An 18,789-nucleotide genomic window follows, 5' to 3' on the forward strand; every position below is an offset into this window, starting at 1 on the left:
CGTCTTAATGGAATCAGGTGCCACACCAGGCAGCCTTGGGAATCAGGTCAGGAGTGTCGCCAGCTCCACCTACGGGACCCCAAAGCGGAGGTTTCCAAGGGGAAGCTGAGTTAGACCATGCTGAAAGGGGGAGTCAACCAAGAAAGGGGTTCTTTCTTTTCCTGGGCTTTTTTAAAACCACTTTCCCAAGAAACTGGACCCTAATAAATAGCTTTTCTTCACCCCTCCCACTGTTACAGCTCCAAGACTGAGACTTAGAAGCTTCCTTTTTCTCCCCTCGTGTCCCACCTGGGGCAGATTTTCCTTGGAAGACCTATGGAAGACATGGGCAGCCGCTGATGCTGGTTACTAGCCCGCTCCCCTAAAAAAAGAGGCGTAGATAGTTGGAGACCCAGACAGAGAAGTTAGGGGGATGGGGTTGGGGGTTCCAGCGGGACCTGCAAATTCTCAAACTTCTGCCATCGAGGGGCCATCCTGCGGCAGACCTAATCTCAGCTGGCCAAAGCTGAAACAGCAGTTTATTCCACGTGGGGAGGGGGAAAAAAGCTGGGTGCTTGGGGAGGGGGGGGGTGTCTCAGTGCTGTGAAAGGAAGTGATTTTTCACTGCTTGGGCAGGAGCTGGCGGAAGATGCTCAGGGAAGACTGACAATGTCGCCCATCTGCTCTGAGGAAACTGGGCGCCCCCCGCTCCATGCTTAAGAAGCAGCGCCCCCAAAGGCTCCTGCCCTGGCTAGGAAGCGGAGGAATATCTCACAGGGACGCCCGAATCCGAGCCTGAAAACACCCCTCGTCTGGTCAGTTCTAAGGGACTTTGCATTAAAGGAAACATGGATGACCAACTGGGAATCCCAGCAATTCTGCCTGGGCAAGCAGGGACTTTCCCCCCTGAATGAGACCAAAGAGTTGTGGATGCAGCCTGGTACCAGGAAGTGCTGCGTCCCAGAGGATAACGGACTTGTTGCCATGAGGGTAACAAGGCTAACGACGGCCAACAACCTCTTGAAAACTCTCCTTGCCACTCCCGTTGATTCATCGCACCACTTAAATGATCCAGGCTCCAGCTCCAGTGAAGAGAATTAGTTGGAAGTGACCAAAAGTGGCCTGAGGAACGAAGGAAATAAAATCCATCCCGGCCTTAATTAAGTAAGATGGTTTTCTTAGTGAGACCGTTTGCCTTTGTAGGGAAACGGAAGTGAGAGGTGGAAGTTGAAAACATTGCTTCGGGGGTCTCCTAAAAAGATTATCTCATGTTCAATGAACAAAAAATAGTGTGCGCCACCCCCACCCCACTTTGACTGTGGGGGTGAAAGCAACAAGTGAATCGATCTGCACCCATTTTTGCTTCTTTCAGTCTTCCAAAGACTGGAGGGAGAGACTGAGCTCCAATAAATGTGGCATGAGATATGCGCACACAAACATTCCCGCCCGCCCCCCACATTACGGGATTGCTGACCGGGGAGGCCAGCCCTGCACCCCTGGCCTCACACCATGCCGTCTGCACTGAAGGCCCCCAAGTGACAGGAGAACCCGGGCCGGTCTGGATCCCCTCAAGGGTAGAGATGCTCAAAATACGCAGGGCCCCTTTGTGCAGCCACTGGGCGCACAACCGGAAGAATGAGGGTGCTAGTGCGCTGTACTCCTTATAGAACCAATCAGGTTGAGAAAACTGAGAACCCAGCGAGGGGTCCTGCTCTCTTCTTGCTGTGGTAAAAAGATTTTACAAAGCAAAGTAACTTACTGACTTCTTTTTTGGCGATCCCTCGTAGCCAAGTAAGATTGTCTTCCATAAGCACGGTTTTAACAATGAGTCCGTAAGCGACTGTGGAGGCCAGTTCTGGATCCACATGTCCTTCCACAGTGGAGAAATAGGTTTCCAGGCAGGAGTTGATCACGGTGTGGATTTGCCAAGCGTGCCTTCCTCTTAGCACATTTCTTCCTTGCGTCCTGAGTTCGAGTGTCTTCAAAGCCCATGACACTTTTGGTAAAGGCTGTTCTCCAATTGGAGCACTCGCAGGCAAGTGTTTCCCAATTGTTGGTGTTTATACTACATTTTTTAGATTTGCCTTGAGACAGTCTTTAAACCTCTTTTGTTGACCACCAGCAGTACCCTTTCCATTTTTAATTTCGGAGTAGAGGAGTTGCTTTGGAGGACGATAATCAGGCATCCGCACAACATGAGCAGTCCAACAAAGTTGAGGCTGAAGAATCAACACTGGTGATCTTTGCTTCTTCCAGTACCCTGGCATTAGTTCGCCACTGACTGTTTCATACAACATCCAGAAGCACACCTCAGGATTCAGGATGATGGCATTTCATGTTTTGTCCCTGTTCTGGGTTATCATTAATTTTGTTTTCATTATAATGGGCAAAATAGGCTTCTGCAATATTACAAAGCCACATTTTGGACTCATGTCAGTAATCTCTCACCTATTTTTTAAAATCCACTTCTAGCTAAGCAAAAAACTCTTCAGCTCTCAGGATGGGTTGGGGAACCTCTTTCAGCTTCATGGTTTTATTCCTCCTTGGGCAACCTTCCTGAGGCTTCGTGACAGCGGTGGGGGGGCAGATGTCCAAAGGGCAAAAGTGGTGGTGGAGGGGACACTTTCCCTTGCATGGCAGGTTGTGTTCCAGCCATGCAGAAACCCTAGATTTCTCCACCCCCAGACCTCTCCACCTTCCCCAGTGGTGAGCAAGGGGCAGCAGAAAAGATCAAGGATACATTTCTGCCAGGCAAAAGGACTCTGCACATGTGGCCGGGGTCCCCGACTCCTGAAGGCCAAACAGGGAGGAGGACATTCAGGAAAACACTCCCATTGCTAACTCGTTGCTATAAAAAGAGAAGGAAGCTCCCGTGTTTTTAATTTTACAAACGCTGAATCAATGCGATAAGGCTACTTCTGAGCTACTTGAGTTTTGCAAACAGATAGCAAACTCACATGTCCGTTGTGCAATCTAAGCTGGTGACAGTGAACAAGCCCATCTCCATTTAGTCAGCCCAGATATGAACGGAACCGTTGGCCTTCCCACCAAACCTCTGTGATTATTTAGGAAAATAAATGTGTCATTCAGGAAAAGCTCTAAATGACGGCAGCTTTCTGTGTCATCCAAACTGGGGAGCCGCAGTGCCTTAGGGGCTCCCTGGTTGAGAGGAGGGGCCACGTAAATGGAATCTTCGCTTCCTAACTCACAGGGTGGATAAAAATCAATGATTTTTTTAAAATGGATTTTTAAAATTTAAATCAGATTTCTTTTATTTAAATTGGATTTTTAAAATAAAATGCTTTTGGAGGAATAATCTTTCTAAAGATAGTTTTCTATTTAAGTTACATTAGAGTCCAAAGGCTATTCATCAGGAAATAAGGATTTGCTTAAGTTTTTCATGTGTGCTAAAACTCAGTCTTAAGTTTTTTAATTCAAAAATCGTTTAGCCACATCAGTTAACAAACACGGATACATATGCTATAACGTTATTGTTTTAGTTAAGTAAATTGTTTAAACTGTCATTAAGGAAATGATTGTTTTCCTCCTTCCAATAAAGCACAGCAGAAAAGTTGTACAAATATAAACACAGTTAACTCAGTAAACCTCACAACAATTTCATAATTATCACTCCATGTATTTCTAATAGTATAACCAAATCAGTAATTTTTGATATAACTGTAAAAACTACTCTGAAAACTATTATTCCAAAATGAAACCTTCATCTGGTTGTAAATATTAAGATATTAAATATTAAGATATTGTAAATATTAAGCAAGAATGAGTATTTCTCTTAAAAAAATTATTTAAATCAAGTCTTACTGACTAATGATTTAAATCGTGATTTAAATTGTTTTGATTTAAATCAAATCCACCCTGCTGAGCCATGATACAACTCTCCAAACTGGGCCATCACAAGGAAGCAAGACCAGAGAATACCCCAGGAACATCTCACATTTCCTGACATTGCAAGGAGAGAAACTCCTGCAGAGATGAATATGACCCCGTCTTTCAGCGGGGACAATGTCTTGCAGGGTGTCCCTTCTCAAACATGTAGACGAGGGGTAGTCAACATTTTTATACCTACTGCCCACTAATGCATCTTTCTTGATGGTCAAATTTCCTTACCGCCCACCAGTGCTCGATGGAAGGAGGATTCTTTTTTCTTTTTCTTTCCAAGAAACAAAGGTACTTTACTTAAACACTGAGTAACTCTTACATAAAAATAATGATCACTGCTGTTCTGGGCCTCTTATTCTTGTAAAGTCTCTCCCCATACTGCTTACTTACTGCAACAATGCATTAAACGTTTTGGTTTCTAATTGTCCTTAAAAAGGACAAGAACAATAATGAAAAGGATATTACAACAAAAGAGAGAAAAGAAAACACTACCTATACTTTTATATACCTTTATCATGACCCCCATTGCTCACCTTCCCCCCCCCCCATAATGGAACAGTTCCAAATGTTGTAACATTCCTTCGTGGTGGAGTTGCTCCTGCCCCTTGATCATTTAAATTGCCTTTTTCTGAAATTGGCCTGTAATTTCCCAGATACTCTCTGGATCCCCTTTTTAAAATAAGTGTTACATTGAAAACCTTTCAGTGATGGAAGGAGGATTCAGCTTGTGTTGTAGACCCCCTGTTAGCAATTTCACGCCTCCTACGATGCATTTGTGCTTGGTGTAAATCACATGCCTGTCTGAGAAGAGTGTGGGAAATGTAAACAGTCTTATCTCTTCTGCTGTAGGGACTTTGCTATGTACTTTCGCTTTTACTTGTGCCTGTTGTTCTCTCGGAGCTGGAGAGAACGGATGCCATTATGCTGTTGTCTGTAAATAAAGATAAAGGTACCCCTGACCATTAGGTCCAGTCGTGACCGACTCTGGGGTTGCGGAGCTCATCTCGCTTTATTGGCTGAGGGAGCCGGCGTACAGCTTCCGGGTCATATGGCCAGCATGACTAAGCCGCTTCTGGCGAACCAGAGCAGCACACGGAAACGCAGCTTACCTTCCCGCCAGAGTGGTACCTATTTATCTACTTGCACTTTGAGGTGCTTTCGAACTGCTAGGTTGGCAGGAGCTGGGACCGAGCAACGGGAGCTCACCCCGTCGTGGGGATTCGAACCTCTGACCTTCTGATCAGCAAGTCCTAGGCTCTGTGGTTTAGCCCACAGCGCCACCCGCGTCCCTATGTCTGTAAATAGTGTGTAAGTAAATAGTAGATTAGCTCTACAATGTCTCACGCTTCTTGCTGTCTTATGCCAGAAGCTTAGTGTGCATACCTCATTATGATGTCGCTAGAAGCGCACTGGAAGGGAGATGCCTTTTCCAGAGCTGCGCCTATCAGAGGATGCTTGAAGTTCTGGGGGATTGCAGGCATCCCAGGGCGTTTTCCCAACACCCCCTACCTCCCAGCCGGAATCCCCAAGCGCCCACTAGTGGGCGGTAGGGAGCAGGTTGACAACCCGTTGTGGACAGCGCATAGCTTAAAGATGTTGTCAACCGACATGACGCCAACACTGGAAAAAAAGATGCAACATGTTTTTCTTCACAACAGCCGATTTTCACAAAAGCTTTACCCAACAGGTTTTTGTTTTGAACCTTCAAAATAACCTCAAGCGTTGCCGAGTTATGAATTACATCTTCCAATGAGCTCCCCTTAAGAAGTTATCTGTTTTGATGCTCTGTCTGGGGACCAGATAACAGGATCAGAATTTTAATATGCACAAAGCCACAAGGGGACACTATTTGTGTGCTATTTCTCAAATCACTCATCTCTCTCATTAAGGGGCTCATATTCACAATCCAGCCACTCTTACTTGAGTTTGACAAGTTGCACAATGCAGATACGTATCACTGAACCCTTTCTAGAGGAATAAACTTCTCCGTTACTTCCAAGGGGGATAAACAAATTCATTAACAAATTAATCACAGCAAGGAACACAGAAGTTAGGCAGGATATTCTGCAAGTCGGTTTAAGATAAACTTGGATCACACACCAATGTAGGCTATATGCAAAATCCAAAATATTTCTGATGGTCTGCTTATGTCGGGCAAAAAGGATTTTGAATACAAATTTTATGTTTCCCACCTTACACGTAAAAGTACACGTAAAATTTGGAATATTCTCATTTCTTTAGGGGGAAAACCTGAAATAATGCAATGGTAAAAAACCAACACATAGTATATTAAACACAAAACCCCACAAATTCTAGGAAACACAGGGTCATCCATATATAGTTTACTAACGTTTTCATGTTATGGTTGCAAAATTGTCCATATCATCCATATAAAAAAAATGTGCTATCTAGGCAGGCTTAAGAAAATATTTAAGCAACAGACTGTTCTTCTAAGATGTCACTGAACCAGTATGTGGCTCAGTAAACCAGGGTTTCCCAAACTTGGGTCTCCAGCTGTTTTTGAACTACAACTCCCATCATCCCTAGCTAGCAGGACCAGCGGTCAGAGATGATGGGAGTTGTAGTCCTAAAACAGGGGAAGACCCAAGTTTGGGAAACCCTGTGATAAACCAAAGTGATGAAAATGAGCCTCGTCTCATCCCAGGGAGTCAGTGTGGTGTAGTGGTGAAGAGCAGTGGACATGTAATCTGGTGAACTGGGTTCAATTCCCTGCTCCTCCACATGCAGCTGCTGGGTGACCTTGTGCTAGTCACACTTCTCTGAAGTCTCTCGGCCCCACTCACCTCATAGAGTGTTTGTGGTGGGGTTGGAAGGGGAAAAGGGATTGTTAGTTGCTTTGAGACTCCTTCGGGTAGTGATAAAGCGGGATATCAAATCATATCTCTTCTTTTTCTTCTCTGCGCTGTGGCCATGAGAAAAGAGCTGAGAAGCCTTTGCTTCCATTTTTGATTAACCACAACTTGACATGCCATCTGAATCCAAAAAGCTGAGCTGTTCTTCAGGACAATTTTCCTTAAACCAGTGGTGTCCAAACTATTTTCAAAGAGGGCCAGATTTGATGAATTGAAGGGCCGCGAGGCCCGACCAAACGGCCAACCAAAGTTGTTAACATTTTTTTTAGGACTGAAGTTGTTGCGGTTTTTTTTTTAGGATTGAAGCTGTTGAGATTTTCTTAGGATTTTACCCCAGGAAATAAACTGCCACAGGGACTGGATTAAATCGACCGGCGGGCCGGATTAGGCCCCCGAAACGGACTTTGGACATGCCTACCTTAAACATTTCAACAAGCTGTAGTAAAGATAAACCACAGTTTAAGGTTTGGACAGCACCTGATACAGTGGTCCAGGGCTGGTCTGCCCATCTTGCTTGGGGAGGCAGTTGGGCGACGGCTGGGAGGGGGGCAGATCCAGCCCCCCAGGAGCTCGGAATGCTTGCCCCCCGCTACCTGGGAAGAGTGGGGCTGCCACTGCCCCCTTCAGTGTGCCAGGGCTTCCCTCAGCCATTCCCAGTCCCCTCAGGCGATGGAGAGATGCTGGAGGAGCGCCATTTTTTGTTTTGACTCAAGCCACGAAGTGTATTGGGCCAGCTCTGCTGCGATACATTGAAACCAGGATTGAAAGCATCCCATCTCTGCCTCACGGCCACCATGGCTGAGCCCGTGGGAAGTTTAGCATGGCGTCTCCATGCAGCCAAGATCTGAACACCAAATCTGGAACACATTATCCTACACAAGAGAAAACTGGGTTTCTGCTTTTAAAAGGCCCTAGTTTTAGTACCGGCAATCTTTAGAAATGTTAAACTGTGTGTGAGCCTCATGAAACTCGGCAAGTTTGAGTTACCATGCAGAAGCGAATTCTGCCTTGATACTAACGTCGAAGAGAGACAACTTCATGTCTTTAAAAGGCATTGTCCTTGTCATTTGCACTGCATAAAGAAAAGGAACAGGAACAGGAAGTGTGTAGACTCCTAGGAAGAAGTATTTTGGAAGTGGTAGAAGTAGGTAAAGCAATGACTTACTTTTTTAATATAAATACTAAATACCTCAAACATGTTTAAGGATATTCAAAACACTTTCTTTTTACTAGATGCAATGGATGCTGAATGTCACACTGCTCTCCACCCCAGAGAACTAAAGAATAGTTATGCTCCAGGAATGTATTTTAGCCAGAAACCGATACTTTTGCAAACAAAGCTGTGAGGAACCTTTGTCCTGTAAGTGGCACTTATCAGATCTGCTTCCCTGGATATAAACCACTCTGGCTAAACGTGCATTGGATTGTAATGTCAGAATAACAGAAATTGGAGATACCATCTTCAGCGCTGCCAATATCTCTTTTTAAAAATCTTTCTGAAACTGCACTACTAAAATATCTTGCTGGAGTAGATGACATGGTTTGTCAAATGAATGGGAGCTTTCCCCAAGATATTGAAGACCCTGTAGATGTTGTGAATGGCACCCCTAACTGTCAAACCCAACTCCTATCCTCACTACCTAATGCATTTTCCCATCACGGCTCAGGACCACAATACCTTAAGGACCACCTTTTTCCATCTGAACCTACCCAGACCCTGAGATCATCTTCTGAGGCCCTCCTTTGGGTGCCTCCTCCTGGAGAGGTCCGGAGGATGGCAACACCAGAACAGGGCCTTCTCTGTGGTGGCTCCCTATCCGTGGAATGCTCTCCCCAGGGAAGTTCGTTCCTTTTTAACCAGGCCTTTGGTTGATTTGATTGACATCCTATGCCCTTTTAAAATGTGGGGTTTTGGGAGAGGGCGGGTATTGGGTTGTTGTTTTTAGTTTGATTATATATTTTGTGGTTTTATATTTTGATTTTGTTCTGTGAACCGCCCCGAGACCTCCAGGTACAAATTCAGTAAATAAATAGATAAATAAATAAAATAATAAATAAAATAATAATAATCACTCTGTGCAAGAAGGAGAGTAATTCCATATTGCCCCTAGTTTCTATTGAAAATATACTATTAATTCTGCCATCCTCTTGGGAGGGATGGAGCCAGAAGGTGATGCTGGGACACCCCTGCTCTGCTCAGGGCTAGAAACTGAGATAGGAAAGTTAGGAGCTCAAGGGCACCTTAAACCAGGTTATGGGCGCAACAACGAAATGTCTAGGCACACTTTTTTGTAACAGGAGCTGAAAATGAACTGCAGCTAAAATATCATGTTCATTTTCATTGTTCACACGTTCTGGTCCTTCCCCTGCCCACCCACCTAATATTCTGAAGAGGGTCTCTTCTCCAGTCTTCAGAGAGTAGCTGGAAGTGGGGAGGCAGAAAAAGCTCCTCCTTTCCTTCCACTCTGCAGTTTCAATCTGAAATCTTAGGTGCAGGATTGCGCCCAGAGCTCAGAAGCTGCTCACTTTGAATGAAATTCCCCGCCGCAAAATGCGCCTGGAACAAGGGGAGTTTCGAACACCGGTTCTGCTCCATGGCTTCTGGGTTCCATCTTGTCCCCAGTGCTTTTTAATTACTACATGAAGCTGCTGAGAAGGAATTTGGAGGTTTGGGCAAGGTGGAATCAGATGACAGGCTGTTCATTTCCTCTCCTAGTCCCTGGGATGCTGTGAAAGCGCTGAATAGATGTGTGGAGGAACTGTGTTTTTTTATGTTACTATTTTACATTTATATCCTACTTTTAAAACATGGCGGTTTTGTTGGTTCGCTGCCATGGGAGAGCTTTTCTGCCCTGAAAAGTAGCATGAAATAGTTCAATGAATGATGCATTTAATACTGACACATAAGAATAATACATGTGTGTGTATAAAATACACCTATTTCCGAGCAAGTAAGTCTTTACAAAGAAAACAAGGAACTGACGTGGGTAAATATGAGCTCACCTGTCTTTGTAATTGATAACAGTATCAATGATGGCATTCATCTGCTTCGTCAGCTTAGGAGGGTTAGGTGACAATTTCTCTGCTGGCGGCCTTCCTCTCCTTTTTTTCGCCTTCTCTCCATCCTCTTTGCCCGAATCTTTGTCTACATTTCTCCTTCTTTTCCGTTTCTTAAGCCGAACTTCTTCTTCCATTTCCTCCAAGTTGCCGTCTTCGATTGCCTTAATTAGGAAAGTAGAAAAAATTATTTGCAAAATCAAAGACGCCAATGGATGATATATATTATAACCTCTGCAAGGTGCAGACAATTCTGAAGGATAAAATGAATCAATCCAGAAGCAGAAGTCCAAATATAAATATTAGGGGAAATCAGCGGCGCTAAATGTAAAACCACAGTAACGATTTTGTCGGAGTAATCCATTCAACTGTAGAGCGTTAAGGCCACACCCCAAAAAAGGCCATTGAAGCTCCAACTGTCTGCATGCACACTCAATGAATGATCAATATATTTTAATATGTACATTCATACATCATTTTCAATACATATTTATAGACAAAGCAATCATTAAAAAGGGCGGGGAATTCTCTTCAAAACACATTCACCCGCATATACATTATATGAATTTCCCTTTCTGAACAAAGAAGTAACAAACCAGATTCTTTCAATTAGAAATTTTCAAGCAGAATTTTCAAATCAGTTCAAATTACACACCTAAAATGCCACAAATGCAATATTCGGCTAAGGTCTTGACCACTGACAATGCAGAAGTGTTGGACAACACACTGTTGTGCAGCAAAGAATATTGGCACTGTGGGGTGAGGAAAATGACACCACGCAAACACAAATCAGACAACATTCACTAGTTCAAAATTTACCTGCAAATGTGTGCTGTGAACCTCAGGCAGCAGCACTATGCAGTGAGAGGGTGGAAATTGCTACAAAAACAAACCTGTTTTAAAGGAAATCTGTCCACACTGTCTAAGAAATCCATGTGTGACAATAACAGAAGCTGAACTTTCTTTGGTTTAAGAAAACAGAAGAAAAAGCCCAGAGATGTGGGACGGTTTAGTCTTCCAGGACATGAAAATGACAAAGATATTAGAGGGAAGAAAGAAAGAAAAAAAATCCTGATTTTTAAAAATAAATCACCTCCGTTTTTGTGCTGAAGGCTTTCTCAAAACACCAATGTTGACATTGTCCCTGTTGCTTTCCTGTGCTCCCTGCAATACATGCACATGACAATCAATCCTTTTTCTCAGAGCTGAAAAAGCTCTAATCATCAGGCAATTACCTTCATTTTTCCACAGCACCAAACATGGCTAATATTTATGAACATGTGAGTGCAACAATCAATACACAAAGAGTGATTGCAGCCCAGGCACAATTTCTTTCACTTGGGCGCAACGTCTCTCTCGCCAAAACGTTTTGTGCACAAAACCTGGTGCACCACACAAAGCAGGCGGGCATGTCAGAGACGCAGAACAACCTGCTTCCTAGTCATCCTGCAATGTGGAAATCCACAGACGAACATGAATGCACACACAATCCAGAGGGAGTGCCTGGAAGCCAGGCCTGAATCATCAAAAGACAATTTCCATCCTGCTTCCACTGCGTTCGGAGAAGGAGCTGGAGATCGGATGAGTTAGGAGGAGGAGGAGGAGGAAGGAAGAAGGAAGGAAGGAGCAGAAAAAGAAGAGGAAGAAGAAGAAGGGGAGAAAAAGAATTATCTGCACACAAATTCATGAATATTCATTTGGCTCAAGCAGGACACCCCGGTTGCACACATACCAGCAGCTAGCGGAGACTTAAGCAAAGGAAACTGTTCTGCAAATCTCGGAGGCTCATCGTAAATGCAGCATGCAAGGCTGTCAACAGTTAATGCCATTGCTCCCCTTAATCCCTCGTTTGTGCACGGAAAAACGCGGCAGCAACACACACCGGCCTGGGATGCGGCGCACACCTAGGCATGCCCGGGATGCCGCTCGACTGAATCTCCACGACAGCAAGGAAAAAGGATATTTACCTTACCACTATCAGCAGCAGGCCGGCTATCGGAAATCACAGTTAGTGGGGATAAAATTAACAAGCCAGCAAAGCAGCGAGCTGCTAGTCTCTTCATCAGCTGATCAGGGGGGAAAAGAGAGCCCGGGAAAGGCTATGTTTTCATACACAAGTAATTTTATTTTACGGAAAATGCAATCCTGAGAGGGTTGTAGGGGCTCAATTCTGCTGTTTCATTCTACCTTCCACAAGGCCTGCAGCCTCCTTCCTCCAGCCTGATTTAATATTGACAAGGACTTATCATATTTCCCCCTTATTATTCCAGGAACTCAAATCAGGAATTATTATTATTTTCTTTGGAAGGAAGGGGGGGAGGGCAGTTTCCCGGAAGCTTTTTAATTACAGTACATTAATATTTTTTTAAAATCCAAGGGATATAAACACATTTTTTTTAAAAAAAGCAAAATAGAGAGGCATGCGTTTTAAAGCTACACCACACACACAAAGATGCTTCATTGTTCTCTTAAATTTGGAGATGCAGGGATTGCTAAAAACAGCAGCACTTTGAAAATCTTCCTGATTTAACATGCCTTTGAGACAAAAGCGTAAGGAACGAAATATTTCTGTTTTTAGCATGTGCATCCCGCAAAATACAACATACCCAAATCCCACTGCCACCCTCTCATGCTCTCAGGTGCCACACCTAGAAGGCTGCTTGGATTTGCTGATGGCTAGCAAGATTTCAAAAGGGATCTGAATAAAAATGATATTGCAGCAGATTATATCATTTTCACCCAGCAGATATATGCATATTAGAATTTATGAGTTCTATAAATTTGTGGGTAGCATATGGATACTGACCATTCTTTTGTGAAGACTTCCCAATAATTTAAATTTAACCTCTTAATCCCAGAAGCTGGTATTCTGCATTCTATTGACAATCCATGGAAATTAACACTATTTTAATCAGATCAAAGATTTTCAGTACCAGCTACACAATCCAGTTATAGCAGGTCAAGCCTACCTTGAATTTATTAATGGCATATTTGTTACAGAAGTCAAGTTCACTTTTTAAAAAAGCCATAATACAACCAAGCATTACCATTTTTAGTCACGTGATAATTCCATATATTATTTTGCTTAGAGAATGATTATTCAACAAGTAGGGCTCCTGAGAACTTTGTCTAATTTTATTCCTCAGGGTCATTTTGATTTTTGGCCTCTGGAACTGAAATATCTGGGGGGGGGGGGGTTCCTCTGGTCACAAAAGACAATGGATACAAAAACATGATTAGCTCTGAGTCCCTACAAACCTTGGCTTTGGTTCACAAACAAATTTAAACGCATCTTGATTTACAAACACCCACACAAAACACAGTTTGAGCACTCAAAACCACCAATAACTTCCACACCCGAAAACACTGAAATTGCCGAGTTTAATGCTCATACGACCCTATTTTAATCAACTTAGCACCTATTACTCCACGATAAAAAAAAGGAAAAAAGAGGAGATTTTATACCAGCAGCACAATTTGGTTGCAAAAGGGGGTTGGGATGAAGTTTGGGGACAAGATACGAACAGGTCCTTTGTCCACAAATGCAAGCAAACTGGGAACTCTCCAATTTGCCATTGTTTTCTGTGTTGTCTGAACTGGGAAACTGGGGAAACCAACTTTGGAACAAGCCACAGTATTAAAACACAGTTCTGAGGTTGGTTTAATATCCTGAAAAAGCATAATTTTCTAGTTCGGGGCGAAATGGTCTACTTGAGCTTCCACGGGAGAAGCAAAAGGCTTGTTCCCATCTCAGCTTCTGGAGACACTCGTCTTAAGCCGCATTTCCTTACCAGCTGAACATTTTGCCCAGAATTAACCCAAGGTGGTCGTGGAATTTAAAGGAAGGGGGAAAAGGCAAGTATGTCTGGAAGATGACCAAGGATGTTTCAAGCTCTAAGACAGTGATGGCGAACCTTTTAGAGACCGAGTGCCCAAACTGCAAGCCAAAACCCACTTACTGTATTTTTCGCTCCATAAGACGCACTTTCCCCCTCTTAAAATCTAAGGGGAAATGTCTGTGCGTCTTATGGAGCGAATGTGTGGTCCCTGGGGCTGGGGGGAGGGAACCTGGGCACCCCCCACCGTCAGCCCCGCAAGCTCTGGGAGCAGCGGGAAGGCTGTGCACCGCCTTTCCGCTGCTCCCCAACCTGCTCTTTGGGACTGGTGGTGGGGGACAGCCGGGCTTCCCCCCACCGCCAGCCCCCACAAGCTCCTGAGCAGGCTCTGGGGAAGCCCGCAAAGCCTCCGCAGGGCAGCGGGGAGCCTTCAGCACGCACCCCTGGGGAGGCTTCGCACGGCTATCCCTGGCTTTTGCGGGAGGTGGGGGAAGGGACAGAGCGGCTCTCTCACTTCCCCCACCTCCCGCAAAAGCCCCCAAGAGCCGCATATTTTTTTATTGAACCCCCCCCCCAAAAAAAAGTAGGTGCGCCTTACGGTCAGGTGCACCTTATGGAGCAAAAAATACGGTATTTATTGCAAAGTGCCAACACGGCAATTTAACCTGTATATCTCATTTTTCCTGTGTGTTTCACATTTCTTCTTTATGACTGCTGTTGTAATAAATAATCCTTCATAAAAGTTATTGCATTATATTCTTCATTAAATTCTCTTTCCACTGATACATAATTTTATGGTATAAATCAGCGCTTTTTTTTCTAAAACATTTTTTAGGCTACTCCCATTTTGCCTCAAGAAAATAACCACTGGGGGGAAACAAATACATTCAAACTGGCCCGCGTGCCATAGGTTCGCCACCACTGTGCTAGGAAGAAGAACTACTCCTTGTAGTATTTTCCAAAGGCTGCCCACCTCGGAGGAACATCTCTCCCAGGGCATGTCCAAAGCAGTGGTCCTGACCAGGACAACCTCTGCACTGTGAAAAAATCCAGAGTTCTCTGTCATGTTATCTGTATGGATGGGAGGAAACAAAGGCAAGATCCCAACAGCAAAGAATCAACCAATGGAAAGCCGGGGCGATTTCACGTCTCATTCCCACATTATAGAAAAAGCCAGACAGCAGGGAATTGTGAACTGCCCTGAGACCTCCAGGTATAGGGTGATATATAAATTCAACAAAAGAAAATAAACCTTTCAGCCTTTCCGGGATGTTATTTCATCAACCTCTAAGACAGATGTGCAGCTGTACCGGGGTTACTGCAACCGGTCGCAGAAATCGCAATGGCTTCCGTCCGTGAGCTTAATCCGAGGTTGTCTGGCAACTGAGCCAGGGTTAGCAATACACACCTAAGGCAAGGGAAGGCAACTGCTTCAGGTGGCAGGATCTACAGGGGCAGCAGATCTGACCTCCAAGGAATGCATTGTTTGCTACTGCTGCCGCTGCAGCCAAATCTGCCGCACTCTCCTTGGCGGCTGATCTGCCATGTCCTCAGTGGCACCCCTTCGCCATGTTGCCTCTGCAGCGGCCTCTTGGTGAATGGGAGGGGCTGCTGGCCTTCTCCCCTCCCCCCTGTTTCTGATGCAGATATTCACTCCTTGCTTATTCCCTAGCAGGGTTAGAGTTAGGGTTGGCACTATTTTGTGGTTTTGTGATTTGCACCAAGTGGCAAAATGCATTGGGCCTAGAGTCTCATCACCGGACAAGAGCAAGGAGCCATTGCCCGGGGACGTGGGGAGTTTGGGTTTGCCCACAGAGGTTCCTAAAAGGCACAAAGAGTGTATGAAGTGCAATGCATGGAAAGCCACCTCAGTGCATTCCTAAAATTACACTCTCAAAATAAAACTCACCCCAGTTAGCGTTCTCTCTTGGGCACTTTTAAAGGACTGGTGTAGCAATTATTCACCTACTTGTATTTAATCTATAGCAGAAGCCCAAATAGGATATGCATGTTTGTACTAGATAAATAAGCTTCTTAGAATGGAGTTTTCTGAAAAAGTAAAAGCAGCCATATTCTGCTTGCAAGTCAAAAAGTAGGGAAAGATAAGTGATTATAATTCTTTGAACATAGTTATGGAAACCACTGGAGTTTTCAAAGGGCCATAACACTCCTGATTCCCTACGGGATCGCATCCCTTGCCCCCCCATCTGCCAATCACAAATTGCCCCCTGCCCATTTTACAAAGGGATAACCATGGTTAAGGGACGCGTGTGGCGCTGTGGGTTAAACCACAGAGTTTACGACTTGCCGATCAGAAGGTCGGCGGTTCAATCCCCGCGACGGGGTGAGCTCCCATTGCTCGGTCCCTGCTCCTGCCAACCTAGCAGTTCGAAAGCACGTCAAAGTGCAAGTAGATAAGTAGGTACCGCTCCGGCGGGAAGGTAAACGGCGTTTCTGTGCGCTGCTCTGGTTCGCCAGAAGCGGCTTAGTCATGCTGGCCACATGACTCGGAAGCTGTACGCCGGCTCCCTCGGCCAATAAAGCAAGATGAGCACCGCAACCCCAGAGTCAGCCACGACTGGACCTAATGGTCAGGGGTTCCTTTACCTTTAATGTGACCATACACTGTGCTGACCCAGGGCTAAAAGAAACCTAACAGATGCTGGCAGATTGCTGGATTCTTGCAATCATTTTTTGCTCCTAATTTTTATAAGGCCATACTGTTCGGTCTTAATTTTAAAAGTTACTGAAACATACTAGTTAATACCAGAAGCATTCTTCCTTTTAAAAGTTACTCCAAATAAAATTTATTCCAGCTGAAATTGTTTTAAAACTGCAGCTTGGGTGTTCAAAATGAAGAATTGCCTTTGCCTTCTTTCTTACCCTCCTATGAACAGAAGCAAACAGACTCCACCATTGAGAAAATAGCAACTTGCGGCCGTAACCCACCTTCCAAGCAGTAAAAGTAAATCATTATTGAATTTTCAACTGACTGACAGCTTAGTGGCCAAGTAAAATAAAACTGGCCTTGTAAGATTATGATGTTTTGAGACAGAAGGGGTATTTATGAAGCAGTGCTTTTTCCTTGCTTGGTAATGTTGTTTTGAAAGAAAAAGGTTCAATTAGACCTGCAATTACAGCGGTGGAGAGCATCATCATCTTCATCATCATCACCATCATCAAACAGATTTATAACTGCCTTTTGTTCCAAAAAGAGATATGTCCCTTGGTGTAATTTTGGGACTTCACCTAAGTCCATGTGGGCAGACAGAAAGTTAAAAATGGGGGGTTGGGAGAGGGAAAGTGGCAAGACAAGAGGGAGAGAAAACAAGGAGTGGTAAGGGGGGGAGAGAAGGGGTGCCCCCCCATATTGGCTCCAGCTCTGCACACTTTCGGTCGACTGCTATCTCTGAGGGACTCACCAGAGAAAGAAGATTCTCCAGCCTTGCTCTACAAAGAGCATAAAATACTTGGAAATCTCACTTTTTCCTAGGCAAAGGCATCGCTCTAAAAGAAACCAGAAACTAACTTATTGATCTCAAAAGAACGGCAACCACACAAAGGAGTACGGTGCATGAAGGAAAAAATAGAGAGGCAGGCGTGTAAATTTGTGGATTTGTTTTAGTCTCTGTGCAATGTCATTTTCCACATCCGTGGATTGCAATTCAAACGATGTGCACGCAACACAACAGACGGGTCGTATGCGCCACTCAGCCCCCACCCTGTTGCATGTACAATATTCACAAATTGCCTAACGGTGGGACAATGCCGCCTGTTCCCATCTCTGCTCAATGCCTTCAGGCTGCCAAGAGAATCCGAGAATCTGAGAGCTGGAAGGGACCCAACGGTCATCTAGTCCAACCCCCTGCAATGCAGGAATCTCAGCTCAAGCATCCCTGACCAAGGGCCATTCAACCTCTGCTTCAAAACCTCCATGAAAGGAGAGCCCACAACCTCCCATGGGAGATCATTTCACCGTCAAACAGCTCTGGCTGTCAGAAAGTTATTTCGAATGTTGAGTCGGAATCTCCTTTCTTGTAATGTGAAGTCATGGGTTCAAGTCCTACCCTCCAGAGGAGAAAACAAGATTGCTCCATCTTCCATGTGACAGCCCTTGAGATGACTCATTTCTCCTCATATCTTTTCCAGAATAAACATGCCCAGCTCCTTCAACCATTCCTCACCAGGCTTGGTTTCCAAACCCTTGATTATCTTGGTCACCCTCCTCTGCACACATTCCAGCTTGTCAATATGCTTCTTAAATTGTGGCACCCAGAACTGGACATAGTACTCCAGGTGTGGTCTGACCAAGGCAGAACAGAGCGGGACTATGACTTCCCTTGGTCTGGACCCTAGACTGCTGTTGATGCAGCCTAGAATAGCTGCATCATCTTCAGCTTGTGGTCCACCAAGACCCCTAGATCCTTTTCAAATGTACTACTGGAAAGCCAGGTGTCCCCCATCCTATATTCGTGCACCTGGTTCTTCCTGCCTAAGCGCAGAACCTGACGTTTGTCCCTATTGAAATTAGTTTTGTTAGCTTGGGCCCTGGTCCCCAATGTGTAAGGTCATTTTGAATTCTGATTCTGTCTCCTGCTGCATTCTGCTGATGTTTCCTAAGAACAGTCACTCCTGACCAATTACAGAAGGGGAAATGGACTAGGAAGGATTTTGTGGCGGCTGTTTTCTGAGCAGCCCCTGGTAAGAAGGCGCATATTGTGCGCCGGTGATGTTGAGCACTAGGAAGTAGAGGCACAAAGCAGGGGTAGAGGCTAGCAAGGGAATGTGCCATAGCTTAGTGGTGCAATTGATGCCTTGCATGCAAAGGATGCGCATTTCAATCCAGAGGATCTCCAGGAAGGACTGGGAAGACTCATGCCTGAACACCTGGAGTACAGCTGTCAATCAGAAGTGACCATATTGGAGTAGATAGACCCATGGTCTGATTTGGCAGCAGGGCAGTTTGCGATGGCATCCCGTGGGGCAGCTGCAGCTGGTGCCGTATGGAGGGTACAGTTGCTAGCTGGCTAGGAGCGCCAAGTTTGAGATCTTGGACAAACATTAACTGATCAGTGCCAGCAACTATTTCTCTCTCTCTCTCTATTTCCCCTCCCTGCGAGAAGTGAGGTTGCAGGGAACCAGGC

The 18,789-nt window shown here is 44.9% G+C and overlaps 1 protein-coding gene across 8 annotated transcripts in view; it reads right to left on the bottom strand.

Annotated features, from left to right (window-relative positions):
• Positions 1 to 18,789, bottom strand: part of SMARCA2 (SWI/SNF related BAF chromatin remodeling complex subunit ATPase 2) — a 124,311-nt gene that overhangs the window by 15,388 nt on the left and 90,134 nt on the right. For 6 of the 8 annotated variants that reach the window (XM_080987690.1, XM_080987691.1, XM_080987692.1 and 3 more), the window contains one exon: positions 9,756 to 9,973. In XM_080987690.1, the coding sequence (XP_080843816.1) occupies positions 9,756 to 9,973 (218 nt within the window). Of the gene's footprint in view, positions 1 to 9,755; positions 9,974 to 11,044; positions 11,066 to 11,776; positions 11,888 to 18,789 lie in introns of those variants that run through there. The other 2 variants (XM_080987695.1, XM_080987696.1) reach the window with 2 other exon arrangements.

This window comes from Podarcis pityusensis, assembly GCF_964106645.2.
Source record: "Podarcis pityusensis genome assembly, chromosome: 17".
In the NCBI taxonomy this organism is placed as follows: domain Eukaryota; kingdom Metazoa; phylum Chordata; class Lepidosauria; order Squamata; family Lacertidae; genus Podarcis; species Podarcis pityusensis.